This window comes from Molossus molossus, unplaced genomic scaffold (assembly GCF_014108415.1).
Source record: "Molossus molossus isolate mMolMol1 unplaced genomic scaffold, mMolMol1.p scaffold_m16_p_19, whole genome shotgun sequence".
Classification (NCBI taxonomy): Eukaryota; Metazoa; Chordata; class Mammalia; order Chiroptera; family Molossidae; genus Molossus; species Molossus molossus.
In genome coordinates, this window is record NW_023425354.1 from 49599816 (window position 1) to 49614319 (window position 14504).

The window sequence follows — 14504 nt, forward strand, 5'->3', positions numbered from 1 at the left end:
AGCGGAAGTTCCCGAACAGGGCGGTTGAGGAGTATTGGGGCGGGGTGGCAGAGGGAGGATCTGAGGAGGGACTGCAGACAAAGAGTCGAGGACCGCTCGGGGCTGAGCAAAGCCTCCTCGGCATTTCCTCCAGGAGAGGGGCCTACCCCGCGGCAAAGAGGAGGATGTTTGTGCAGGGAGAGCCGAGTTATTCCTCAGCACTGAAAGGCCTGGGAGCTGTTAGGAGGGGGTTGTTTCAAAGCCTTAGGGGGAGGTGCCGCAGCCAAAAAAGGGCAGGGGAAAGAAAAGGCCAAGATGTTTACAGAGGAAAAGTCAGTGGAAAATATGATGGTGAGGTCAAGCCGATTTGGGGGATGGCCCAGGGCAGTCAGCTGGGGAGGGGCCGGTCCCCTCACACAACAGGAGAGAAAGCCACCAGGCTGTGGCTGTGCCTTGGGGACAGCGGCCACTCCCTGCTGCCCTTAATCCTTCCTGTGGCCCTGATCCCAGCCCGGAGCGCCCTCTCATCTGTTCGCCGATCAGCCTGTTCGCAGGACCTTGCTATTGGCCGGCCTCCCGGCCCAGATGGAGTGCACAGAGCTAGCTATCTGCTTGAAGGAGGCAGGTCTCAGACTCAGAGGTGTCCCCCTACCCCAGTCCGTTCTCCAGAAGCCCCAGAGGATCTGGCTGGGTTTGGGCTCCCAGCAGCTCTTTTGTCTGACATCTCGACAAAGGGACCAGGCCTTTCCCAAGCCCCACAGGTGTGAAGAGCTTGTTACCCTAGTGTTTGTTCAGCCCTATTAGAGGCCTGAAGGACTGTTGACAGAGGGCCCCTTTGTGTGCGGACTCAGCCAAAGCTCTCTAAGCCCTCGACAAACACAGGCCACTTATCTCCCAGGACTTTATCAGAAACCATCTAAAGCCGCCTTGGCAAGGAACTCCGGCCTCCTTGACCAGCCGGACTGGGTTGCTACAGCAGTTCCCAGTTTTGTTTTGCTTTTTCATTTTTTCCAACCACCTTGATCCACCTCTTGTTGATTCTGTTTCTGATATCAGAGATAGAGCGCCGGTCCAGGGTCAGAGATTTTGTGTTCAAGTTGGAGTTTTTAAAGACAGTGTGTGGCTTTGCAGGCCTGTCTCCCAATAGGAGGTGCTGCCAGAGAGTCCGTGGGCTCCCCGCCTTGAGACTTGGCTTCAGGGGCTCCTGGCCCCCAGGGAAGTTCCCTGTTGCTAACGGCCTTTCACCGAGGCCTCCGAGAGGCTCGCACCTGCCTAAAGCAAGGACTGCTTTCTTCTCCCTCCGAATGTTTCCTCTGCCCAGTACCTAGAGATCATCCTAGCCATACCCACTCCTGGAAGACCCAGGTGTCACCGGTTCTGTAAAGCCCCTTCTGAGGCTGTTCCTGTGCTGAAGGCCCACGTCACCTTCAACTTGAGTGACCGGAAGCCTACATGGTGCCCCTCAGGGCCACAGCGTCGTCATGCCCCACCTCTGATCCACCTGGGCTGGCGGAGGTCTTACTCTCGGCCCTGTCGCCAGCCTGCGTGGTCCCACCCCTGTGGCCTGTCCACACCTGGAGCACTCCCCTCCTGAACTCCCAGGTCCCCTCCGGAAGCCTCCCTGCTGGCATGAATCTGCCCCTTACCTTCCTGCAGCAATTGTCTTTTAGGCCAGAAAAGAACTCAGAGATCATCAGACCCAATATCTTCATTTAAAAATTTTTATTTTAGAGAGAGAGGTAGAGGGGTGGGGGTGGGGGAAACATCGATGTAAGAGAAAAACATTGATGGTCGTCGCCTCGCCTCCCATACACGCCCTGACTGGGGATTGAACACGCGACCTTTTGGTGTATGGAACATCGCTCCAGCCAGTCACTGTTGCTGCAAAGTCCTACCCAGAGTCTTGAGAGGAGCCCAGGGCATGCTAGGTGCGGGTTCTTTTCCTGAAAGTGCTGCAGTCTGCTTGAACAGATAGAAGCTAAATTGATGAGCGAAGGCAGCAATACAAGTTGTAAATACTTCAAAATAACAATAAATAAATGTCCATATCACAAGACCATGCCTTGCCAGGTAAAGTCTAGGCAGACCACACAATCTTCCATTTGTCCTACCTGTCCGCCTACTACCCACCCACCTGCCCATCCATGCACTGATCCACCTCTTCACCCAACCACTTACCCGTGCATCATCCATCTGTCTGTCCATCCACACTCATCCACCTACCCACCATCCATGCATCCACTCTTTCTCCCACCCATTCATCATCCATCCATCTGTTCACCCATCCACCCATTCATCACCCCTCCGCCCACCCATCATCCATCCGCCCACCCATTCATATTCTGTCTGATTTACTCATGTTTGCTCTCTCTCGTTTGTGCTGCAACACTGAGGTCTGCTCTGGGCTGAGGGTACCAGGAGCCAGCCTAGCCGAGGAGAACTTCCATCTCACTTCCTCCAAGAGGTTTCTGCTGAGCGTGCTCATCTGTCCTTCCGCCTCCACCAGAAGGGGAGCTCGGACAGTTGAGAGCACACTGTCCTTCTTTGTCTCCTTCATGGCTCCGGGCACAGGCCTGGCATGTAGCTGGAGTGTCTGACTGAGTGCTGGACTGAACTGGCCAGGGGGTGGTGACGGGTTGGACAGCGCAGGTTGGTGGGAGAGGCTCGGCAAGGCCTAAGGAGTGGTGACCGGCATATGTCAAATAGGACCTAGAAACACTTTTCATGAGGGGAAGAAAGTAGAACGTCATCTCTCGGGCCCCATGTCCTGTCAGGTTTCTGCTTAGTACCTGCAGGGGGTTCTCCTACTCCTCCCTCCTGCCCCATGGTATGCCCCTGGGCCTGAAATGCAGCCACACACGATGGATCTTTGGTGACCCTCACGTGCAGTTGAGGGGCCATAGAGCTCAGGGTCTAGACCGCGCCAGCTCTCTCTGGGTGGCTGGGGGACCCCTGGACGGCACGTAGCGCCCCGCAGGGCAGCCCGTGCAGGTCCCTCGGCAGTGGCGCTCCCCAGCCCCCACCCTCTCCCTAGGCTGACCTCTCCGTTCTCACAAAGCTGCCCTTTCCTTCCCGCCTTGAAATCTGATAATGAAACTAATACCCAATATTTTTGCCTCCAAGAGAGGCAGGAGATAAACAGGAAGGCGCAAGGGATTAAGGTGTCTCTCTGAGAAGGGGGCTGGGGACAGGTTGGGAGTGGGGTGACATCTCTGTGGAGCCAAGGCTTCCAGATGTGAACTGTTTTGCTCAATGCATTTTTCCATTTGTGCAGAGAAAATAAAACAAAGAGAAAAGAAAACAAGCTGTAAAATACTTTGCAAAAGGTTGAGCGTGGGCAATTGCCACTTGATGTCCCCTGACAGCTCCAAGAGCGGGGGTAGGGAGGGCAGCCCTGCCTTTTGATGTTCAGCCTCTGAGTTTTCTTTTGTGTGACCAGTTGTTTGAAGAGCCTTTTGTTGGTGTAAGGTGCATATGGAAGAGATACCAGCCCAAGGTTTTCCTTGGGGTGGGGGTGGGGGTGGCGGCTGACCTCCCAGGAGAGGCTCAGAGGCTGGGGCCATCTTTACAGAGGAGGACACAGGATTAGCATCTGCCTCCAAGAAGGACCAAGAAGATGCTGCTACTGAGGCCCTTTCCAGTACAAGATGAGGCCTGAGGAAGTGAGGCTTGGGTGATCTTTCTAGATCCCTGTCCCTGGGCAGGTATGCCCAGCCCTGTGACTTCTGTGCGAGTAGGGAAGACCCCATTCCAGCTTGTAGTCTAGGCCCAGCTGTTCTTCCTTCCAGGGACATGGATCGTTCCCACTAGAAGACCTGGGTTCTAGTCCTGGGCCGCCTCTTTCCTGGCTTGGTGGTCCCGGGCTGATAGGTCACTTAACCACTCCGAGCAGCCCTCTATCATCCTGGACTGGTTGAGGGAGTCCAAAGGGACAGTGGACTTGTGTATGCACCATCGTCCCCAGGGCTGGGGCTATAGCCTCTTCCTTTGAACTTAGTTGAGCCCAGCCCCAAGGGCTGGAGGTGCTGAGGGATGCTTGGAAAGCCCTCAGGAGTCATTCTCTGGCCGGATGTGTCCAGCTGCCTCCAGACTTAAGGTGTGAGCTGAGTCTTCCCTCTCCCCACCGTGCCTCCTCTAAAGCATGGGTCCCTCTCTACTTGTAAATCAAGTGACTGATGGGTGCATGATTTGGAGGGTGACTCTGGGAAGCACATTCAAAGAAGCTTATTGTAGCATCACAGAGAAAAATTAAAGGGGCAACTATATTTTTTTAAACCACAGAAGTAATACATGAATAGATAACGTAAAAATATTTACGCAGCTTGTATAGTAGAAAAGACAAACGTTTTTTAATCCATCATATTTGAGAGCGCTAGACATTGTGGAGAAAAACAACCTTATTTGAAAACTAGGCATATGGCACGAACAGGCAATACCCAAAAAATGAAGTAGAAATAGAAAAACAAACATGGAGAAATGTCCAACCTTAGTGGTAATCAAAGACATGCAAATTAAAATCGTGTGTGTGTGTGTGTGTGTGTGTGTGTGTGTGTTTTCCAGACGAATTGGGAAAGCTTTTTAAAAAGAGTGCTGATACCAAATGTATATTGTTTTTCTTTTCAAAGGTGTGTTGAAATAGGAGCTCCCATATGGGAGTGCAAGCCTTTTCTTGAGGGGAATTTGGCAGTTTGGATCCCGAGTTAAAACATGTAGACCCAAAATTTAACTACCAATTCTGTCTTGAGAAATTTACTATACACCAGTCATCAGAGCAGAGTTAAATCCATGAATTCAAAGGTGGTTATCAATGTGTTGTTTATAATAGTGAAAAACTGGAAACAAGCTTAGCTACCCAACCCGGAGAGGCCCTGCTTTTAAATGCACCCACTGCAGATCCAAGCAGCCCCGTTACACACAACCCGCACAGTGGCGGAGCAGACACCTTTCAGAATCATGAAGACTGTCCGACACTAAAAGATGTTCACCATCATGAGGAAATGGGTTATGAACCTGAGGTGTACAAGTGTGATCCATGTCCGTAGGAAGGAATTAAACAGCTCCCCGCGGAGCAAATGTTGATTAGAGCCTGCAAGGACGGACCCCTGTGTTAAAGCAGTTGGTGGAAATCAGAGTGCCGGTTTTTTTGCCTTTCTGCTTTTGTTTTTCAAGTGTCTGGCATTAAACATGTATTTCCTTAGAAATGACATAAAATGCAGTTTAAAACAAGCTTAGCACAAAAGCAGGGCAAATTATGTTACAGGGTGAGCGGGAGCGGGCCGGATCTAAGCCGGGTTGTCTGGGAGTCAGAGGCCTAAGGAAGAAGGCGGGCGGCGGCTTCCAGGTGTGGTACGAGGGGAGCTGTACACGGGCTGTGCTGGCTGCCCCGGAGCCCACAGCGCTCTCTTGCCTACGCCAGGCAGGTGGGAGCTGAAAGTGGGTGTAGAAGTGACTTTGCGACCAAGACATGGAGGATGAGAGGGATGCAGGCAGACGAGGAGGGGGCTTGGGAGAAGAGGGTCTGAGGAGGCAGGGAACAACATATGCAAAGTCATAGAGGGGCAGGCAGGGGTCCCCACGCAGAGCATACTCTGCTAGAGGCTGAAAGAGGTTTGCTGAAGCTTAGGAGCAAGAGCAGGAAGCAGGATCAGCATATTCATAGCCCTGGAGGCCCTGTGAAATGATTTAGGTTTTATACAGAGGAAAAACGGGGGGCCACTGAAAGATTTTCAAGAAGCAGAGGACATCCTCAGATTGGTGCGTAGAACCCCTGCTCTGGTTACAGCTCTGAGCACAGCCCAGAGGGCTCAGTGCAGGAGGCGGAGGGGCTGGGCCTGGCAGCCTGAGAGGAGCCAATGGTTGGGAGGACTGGCCTCTGGGTCCAGTGCAGACCCCAGGGTGGAAGCTGGAAACATGGATTTGGGAGTCGGAGCACAGAGGTGGTCCTGCGGCCTCGAGGGGCGGATGAGGCCTACCTGGGGAGCATCAGAGCAGAGGGAAAAGGGTGCTGAACCCTGAGGACCAGGTAGGGAACAGGCAGAGGGGAGAAATGGGCAGACAGAAGTCCGAGATCAAGGCGCCGGCAGGGTTGGTTTCTCCTGAGGCCTCTTTCGGTGGCTTATAGGTGGTTACCTTCTCCATGTCCTCGCTTGGCCGTTTCTCTAATGGTGCGTTCCCCTGGTGTCTCTCTGCGTGTTCAAATTCCCTCTTCTTCTAAGGACACCGGTCAGATTGGGTTAGGGCCCATTTTAACTGAACTACTACTTCCAAGGCCCTGTCTCCAAATACAGTCACATTCTGAGGTCTTGGGGTTAGGGTGGCATATGAATGGGGGGGGGGGGTCAGCCTATAGCCAGCAGGGTTTGGGCACAATGAGGACGCCAGCTCATCATCCCTCCCCGAGGTGTGTGGACCATGGGCCAGCGTGCTGAGGGAGGTGAAGTCACCTGGGAGGGAGCAGGAGGCTCGGTACTGCAAGGTGGGTAAGGGGGTAAGCAGGGGGTAAGCGTGTAGGAATGAAACGGGAGCTAGGGAGCGGCTCTGGGAGAGGCCTGCCTCCCGGGCCTGCACTGAAGGAGGGGTGGGGGCAGAGACCCCGGGCTCCCGCGGAGCCCTTCCTGACGCTGTCCCTGCCTCCTCCCCAGCCTGCAGCTGCAACCTGCACGCCCGGCGCTGCCGCTTCAACATGGAGCTCTACAAGCTGTCGGGGCGCAAGAGCGGGGGCGTCTGCCTCAACTGCCGCCACAACACGGCCGGCCGCCACTGCCACTACTGCAAGGAGGGCTACTACCGCGACATGGGCAAGCCCATCACCCACCGGAAGGCCTGCAAAGGTAGGCGGAGGGGGCGGGGCCCGGAACACCAGCCTCCCTCTCTTCTCGCTGCTTTTCTGTTTCTCTTTTCACGCACACGCACTCACGCGCATGCACACACGCGCATGCACACACACGCATGCACCCACGGCCTCCCTGGTATTCGGAGGTGCGGGCTGAGACAAAGGGGCGATGGAGAAACGACTCCAAGGGGAAGAAAGGAGAAGGTGTGATCTCCGCGAGGGTGCAGGGCTCCAGGCCCGTCGCCCCGCCCCCGCCCAGCTGCCTGTCCCTCCGCACAGGTGTGCCGCATACCACAGGGCGGGGGTCATGTTCACCGGGCTTACCGTCCGCACAAAGGACTCTCTTTTCCCAAAACCAGGCAGACGGATTTCTTTGGATGTTGCCTGCACCTCCTGCCCCCGCCCCCCAACACTCGCACAGACAGACACTGCACGCTCGCAGCTTCAGGGGCCGGGTCTCAGAAGGAACATTTAATCCACCTGCAAATAGCTTTACTTCTCAGGATGAAAAACTAAAGGGAGACGGAGATTCTGTTTTTGTTCACTGAAGCAAGCACTAATGTTTGAACTTTGTGCTGTTTGTTTTCTCCCATGAACACAAACGAAGCGATGGCGAGATGATGCCCAGGAGCTGCCAGGGAACTTAATGGTGTTGGGGGAGAAGTGGGGCCCCCACCCACATTTGCTTTTGGGAATTCCAGGAATCAGGGCTCTTTGGGGCTGGAATTTGGGGCTTGGGGCCAGGGCTTGCTGCAAGCATGGCTTCCCAAGACAGTACCCACTTGAGAGACCCAAACCATGGCAAACTCAGACCCAGATCATGGGCTACAGTAGAGAAATTCTTCTGTGGTCACTGCTTAGCCTTTGGATGAAGCCAGAGTATCACCTTCTGAACAGGAAATACACCAGATGTCGGGCACTTGTGTGCCGGACCAGTGACATGATTTGTGGGCCCCAGTGTAAAATAAAAATACAGGGCTTCTTGTTCAGGAATTACTAAGAATTTCAAAATGGCAACAGCAGAGCTTCAACCAAGCACGTGCCCTTGTGAGCACAAGGCCTATGATGCCAAAAAACAGGCTCCCAGTCTGCATCTTCTAGAAATCCCATCAATTCCAAGTAACAGGTGGCTCCAAAATCTAGCTCTCCTTTCCTATCTGTGGACTTAAGGCTGCCTCTGGTGGTTGTCAAGAGGAATTTAAGCATAAAGGTAGTTGGGCTGTTTCCACATCAAAAAACAACTCATCCAGGCGAGAACCCCCCCGGGGAGATTTTGAGCAGGGACTGAGAAGGCAGCCTGGGCCAAGGGACCCGAGAAACACCTACAGTGGCAGGAAGGCAGGAAGACATGACTAGGGAGCGAGGGCTCCGGGTTTTCAGAGAACATAATTGGAAGGTAATCCAACTCCTTCACCTATGTCCAAGTGTTCTTTGTATTTCATTTACAGAAGAAATTGAAGCCAGAGTCTTGTAAACAACGACTTGCACATAGATTTCTTGGGGGATTTGACCAAGAGATTTTAATCAAAAGAGGCCATTCAGCTGGATAAATGGAGAAATCTGCTGGTGGATGAGAAGGTCTGGGCTCTGTGTGTCAGTTTCTGCTGTCAGAGCAGGGAAGGTCCGTCCCTGGGAGAGATAGGAAGGAACAGGGGCTTGGCCATCTTGCCGTATGCCTCTTCTCCCTCTGCCCCGTTGCACTGGGGCGGGACAAGGGCCATGTGTGGCTTATTACCACTTTGAGTGATATATCAAGGGAACTTGCAGATCATCCCCTGGAGCTCTACTCCCTGGTTAAATGGTGTGTAGACACCCAGCTTCCAGGAGGAACAGATGCAGGCAGACAAGGGTATGGTCCCGTCTTATTATTTCAAACGCTCTGGTCAGCCTTTGTGGCTGTGTCTTCCCTCTCAGCGCCGGACAGCAGCTGCCCCTAGGCTTGGTGGGAACACCAGGAGAAGAACCCACATAAGAGATGTATGGACGGATTCTGCTCAGAATAACACCTGCGTATCCTGCTGGGGAACTGTGACGGGAAAGGGTGGGACTCTCAGTGCATCCTGATTGGTGAGGAGAAACAATTCTTCCAGGATCCTGCCACCTGATTGGTGAGGGAAAACACCGTGTGGCCTGTCCTAACCCTGATTGGTGAGGAAAGGCACACCCGCAGGGCTTCATGACTGGTGAAAAGAGACGCTGCCTAAAAGAACTGCTCTCTGAGTGGTGAGCAAGAAGAATGTGACCTGAAACCTCCCGCCGTTTCATTGGTGAGGAAAGGCATCTCTTGCAAGCTCCAGGTTTTCTCTTTCTGCTCTTCTTCTCCTGGTGTCACCCCATTAGGGGATGTGGAAACTTGGAATCCTCAGTTCCCTCACAGGACACTTCTCACCAAAGAGAGGCCCTGAAGTCTTGTCAGGAACTAGCTAAAGGAGGTCAGATGCTGGCCAGGGGATGTATGCCCTTGAGATCTGCAGTCGGGGGTCTCGTCATCACCTCCGTGGGTCCGCTCTCGTCTTCCCAGGGCTGGACAATTGAAGGAAGTGACTCTTTTGGTGGAAGCATTTGGCCCATCATATTTCTCTCCAGTGGTTTGCTGAGGAGTTACCCCAGGCCCTGGCCTCCTGGGGTGGACCTCAGGGGCATTTCACAGCGGAACTGGGCTCTTGACTCAGGTTGGCAGTTGCCCTGAGGAAGGTTAGGAATGGCATCGGGGCCCTCTTTACCCCCTGACTTCCCAGGGCCTGGGAGGAGCCCGGCGGGGGACTGAGGCCACCCATATACTCCTGGCGACTGGCTGACTCCCAACCTTGTTCAGCTTAGAGCAGGGGTGGACCCAGACAAGAACAGTTTGGAGCAAGGGCCTTAGACTCCACACGTTATTATGCAAGTCCCCCATTTGGGAAGTTTCGTAGCAACAAATTTGTTGGGTTCTTTCTCCGGTCCTGTGGTTTAGACCCAAGCTGGGGCTGGCAGGGCTGGTGCATACAAAGGGCCGTAATAAACATGCCCGGGGGACAGGCGGCTGCACTCTCTGGCTATTCAGCGCAATTTCACAGCACTGGGAAGGCCTCATTATGGCGTGGGCTGCTGTCCTATACAAAGTCAGACGAGATGAATTTCTCTTTTCTCCGCAGAATGGGTTGTGAATGATCCTCGCCCTGGAATCTGTCAAAAGATAGGCGGTTTTGTTTACCATTTGTCTTCTTTATGGACTGGGGGGCAACTTTCTCTTTGGAGCCAGCAAAGAAGACATTGCCATTTAACCATTTCAGCCGCGCCTCCATTTAAATGATATTAATTTATCATCTTCCCAAACCATCTGTGATGGATAAAGACATTCCAGGAGCCTCCCGTGAACCGAATTGTGATGAGAATTAAGAAATTAACCGCCGCATCTAGCCTCCCCACACAAAGGGCGTTCGTTCCATCTCACTGAGCAGCCTGTTCCTTTCACTCATTGCCCTGCCCCTCAAGTCCACAGTCAGTGCGGCTGAATGCAGGCTGCCAGGAAGGCGCAGGGACTTAGAAGAGGCAGGCGGTGGCGGGGCAGAGGGACGCGATGGCCCGCCCTGTCGTGGCCAGTGCACCCTTGCCGCTCTCAGCGTTTCTTCAAGCAGCTCTGCCAGGGGTCGGGGAAGAAGCGAGCCCCTCAGGCCCTCCCCCCCCGCGGCTCCCTGCCCGCTGTGTGTGGCTTTCCATCTCCTCCTCCCTCTTGGTTCTTTTCCTTCCCATCGGGGCATCCTCCGTATAGCAGGTTCTCGAATAACGTAGCGTCCAACGTTATTTGGTTCCAAGGTGGATGAGATGTCCTAGGAGCTTGTTTCTATCGATTAGCTATGGTAAAATTGGTTTCCTTATACGTTATTTCACTTAAAGTTGCAGAAGCTGTTGAGGGTGTCTGTCTCTTTGTCTCTGACTTCGGTGAAGGTTCTCACCCTTGGCTGCCCTTTAGAATCACCCGGAGATTGGAAAATACTGACACCTGAGTCCGACCCCCAGTGATTCTGGTTTAACTCCTGGGTCCAGGTGAGACCTGGGTCCTGGGAACCTGAAAAGCTTCTCCAGGTGGGTCCAATGTGTAGCCAAGGTTGAGAACCAGGCCAGTGTGAGAGTAAGAAATGAGGACTGTGAGCTGCTCTCGGGTTGAGAAAGGTGGCCTAGGCCCCAGGGCTTATTCTTTTGAGGAGAGATACTTATTATCAATGGACTTCAATGTCTTCATGAAAACTGGGTGGAGGCATTGTGTAATTAAATTTTTTTAAATTTGAATGTTGCCAAGCAAGCCCGGGAGCTTAGCTCGTACAGCCTGATGTCCTGGTGTGCAGAGGAAAGTGTGGGATCAGATGGACATCGCGGCTGGGCCGTGTGCCGTGTGCATGTACGTGTCTATCAGATGGACGTCGCGGCTGGGCCGTGGGCCGTGTGCATGTGCATGTCTATCAAATGGACATCACGGCTGGCCATGTGCATGTGCATGTGCGTGCATGTCTATCAGACAGACATCACGGCTGGGCGGTGTGCATGTGTGTGCATGTCTGTCAGATGGACGTCACGGGTGCATGTGCACATGTATGCATGTCTAGATCCAGTCATTTGCGAATTTAGACGGACCAGAGCTAGGAACCTGGGACCCCACTCCTTCCTGTCTCTAAGATAGTGTCCAGCAGACCACAGAAGCCTAAAAGCGTTAGGAGTGCCCCTTCATTTTGTGGGTCCCTTGTCACATTTCTACTTCCTGTTACCATTTCAGGGGGTGCAGGGAAAAGGGTTGGTCACCTTAGGCAGGAAGGTACTCAGTGGCTGGAGCAGCTCCCAGCTTGGAAGGCAGAGAGCACAACCCAAGGAGTGAACTCTATTAGGGTGCAATAAGGTCAGCACCCCTGGGAGAGGAAGTCAGAAGAGAAAATCCCCGTGGAAGCTCACTGCTCAGCTCTAGCCGTGGCCTCTGTGGGTGAGCCTGCCCTGTTCCCTGGGCATGGGGGTGGGGTGGGGTGGAAATCCTGAGCGCCAGATTTGGCTCGAGGCTTAAAGCCTCTAGACACCAGGCAAGTCACGAGACCTCCCTAGACTTCAGTCTCCTCATCTATGATTCATATTCAGATGTATGGTCTCTGAGTCCCTCCAGCTTGGGCATTCCACATTCCATGTGCTCTTTTTAAATAATCAACAATGTATCCATCCCTGATACAACACAACATTCTCTTGTATCAGTGACGCCTGTGACCTGGAACTGGGACAAGCTGGCAGAAGTCAGGCAGAGTGGTTTTGTTCCAAGGTCTTTGCCAATGAAGAGTCCCGCCCTTGTGCTCTAAAGGGGGATCGTCAGGCCCTGCCCTCTGTCTCATTCCCCTGGGCATGCTCAGCTACTCTGTCACCTTTCTGGTGCCAGTCCCCTGTCTCCGAAGCCCACTCTGGTCTTGAGCAGAAAAGCCTCCTGATCTTGAGCCCCTCCGTTAATGGAAGGCACTTCACTAGGGAAATAAACAGCATTTGCTATCAGGAGAGCAGCAGTTGGGCCGACTGGTTGCCACCCACACAACCCCAACCAGGGCAGGGACAAACCACAACGGAGATACGTGCTCCTAGCAGGAGCCGAACCCGGGACTCTCTGGTCCACAGGCCGACGCTCTAACCACTGAGCAAAATTGCCAGGGCGGGATGAATAGCTTTTTAAGAGCATGGATCTTGGAGTTCTCAAGACCAGAGTTCAAGCTCCATCCCCGGGCAAGGTTCCTACTCTTTGGCGCCTCCGTTTTCTCATCTGAAAATGGAGTTGTTAATAGATCCTCCTCCCTCCTAGGGTTACGGTGTAGATGAAATGAAATGATGTAGAGGAGGTTCCTGGCACATGGCATCACGCCATACCTCTTGGGTGGTGGCACTATTTGCAGGCACACAGCACCCCGAGCCCCTCGGCGCTCCGGGTGCCTCAGTTCTGTCGGTGAACTGGGGTGCTCCAGAGAACGGCCCCTCCCCCTTGAAGGGCTCGGCCCCAGTGTGGACTTGGAAGCACATTCCCACAGAACTGAGCAAGGCCCCAGGGATGGGTCCGAATGCCATTGCACATCCTGGATAAAGGATTTACACACTTTGGGAGCAAAAATGACAAACGAGTTGAACAGCAGGGATGAGTGTCCAGCAGCTGCTCGCGGAGCCCCGTGCGGAGGTGGGGACGGGCTCTGCGTGTGTAAACGTGGCAGTGGCAGTCCACTGAGGGAGACCCAGCCCCTGCCCCGAGCCTGCCCCGAGCCTGCCCCGAGCCTGCCCCGAGCCTGCCCCGAGCCTGCCCCAGACTCACTGCCCCGCCCCCATCGGGAACCATCTGTAGGAGCTGTGTCTTTCCCCTCAGCTGTAAATCAGGTGCAGGAAGACCATAGTTAACTAGATCAGGAGGGTCAAATAACCCAGTTTGGGATTACGGGGCTCCCCTCCCCTTCCACTTCCTGCTGTCTGCACCTTGACGGAGTGGCAGGGGAAAGGAGAGGTCGTGCAACTTGAAACATTTATTCTTTTGTGCCTCGTTAGCAACTGCTGAGAGAAAGAACAGCATAGCTGCGGAGGAGGTTGACACAGACAGCTGAGCTGAGGTCGGCGGATTATCATTGGATTTCAGCGCTTCTCGCTCTCATTAGCATGGAGGATTCAGGAGCTGGCTGCTCTGTAGTCAGGTTGGATCTGAGGGATGGTCTTCCCCACTTGCCCGCCTTCTCTCCTCCCGAGTCACGGGGTAAATCCAAGAGCTTTTCCCCGCGGAGAGGACGGCAAATGTGCCCGAGTCTGTTCTTTGACTCCACAAATATTTATTGAGCACCTGCTATTTGCAGGAACTGGGGTTACAGCGGTGACCCAAACGGATGCATTTCCTCGGAGCTCGCTCTCTGGGGGTGGTTGACGATGAACAAAGGAGAAGAAAGCAAGCATAAGGCTGTTATAGATTGTGGTGAGTCACAGGAGGAAAGAAACAGGGTGGAAAGAGAGCAGAAGAGGGGAGCCGCTCCACAAGTGGCCAGGGAGGCCCCCTCTGCAGACCCGACGTGTGAGACGGGCCTGGGTGTGAGGAGTAAGCAGCCGTGGGGAAGCTGAGGAGAAAGCAGTGCTGATGTCCGGAAGCTGGACGGGGCTGGAGGGCCCGAGGGCAGAGGGAGGCCGGGTCAGCGTGTGCGGACTCGCCCTCATGCCGCCGCACCATCTTCTTTGCGGGTGACGTCCAGATACACAGACCAGGCCCACTCAGAGCGGAGAGGAGTGTTCGCCCTCACCGAGTGCCGCAGGTACCTGAGCATCTTTGCAATGACCTGCAGGCGTTGGAGCCCCAGGACGCCTCAGGGTTGGCTCTAGGGAGCAGCCGCGGTCACTGAAGGCCTAGTCCTGGGGTCCGGGGTAAGGCGGTTTCTCTGCCCAGCGCCTCTGTGCTCTGGAGCCTGGTGGGTACTAGGAAGGGCATCTTCCCACTGCACCTTGCTGGAAAGGGGCTGCCGCCAACACCTGGTGTTTGGGTACTTCCTTCCTAAAGGACAGGAAAGGCACTAATCATATTGGATTAGGGCCCACCCTACTGACTTCATCTTAATTGCCTCTTTCAGACCTCATCTTGAAACACAGTCCCATACTGGGGTATTGTGGTCAGGGCTTGAAATGTTTGCATTCGGAGGGGGTGTGCATAATTCAGTCCGTGAGCTCAGGCCCAAAGCTG

At 54.0% G+C, this 14504-nt stretch overlaps 1 protein-coding gene across 1 annotated transcript in view; it reads left to right on the top strand.

Moving 5' to 3' along the window:
• Positions 1–14504, top strand: part of NTN1 (netrin 1) — a 174120-nt gene that overhangs the window by 103693 nt on the left and 55923 nt on the right. Inside the window, 1 exon segment of the mRNA XM_036269041.1 lies at positions 6621–6809. Coding sequence (XP_036124934.1) covers positions 6621–6809 — 189 coding nt within the window.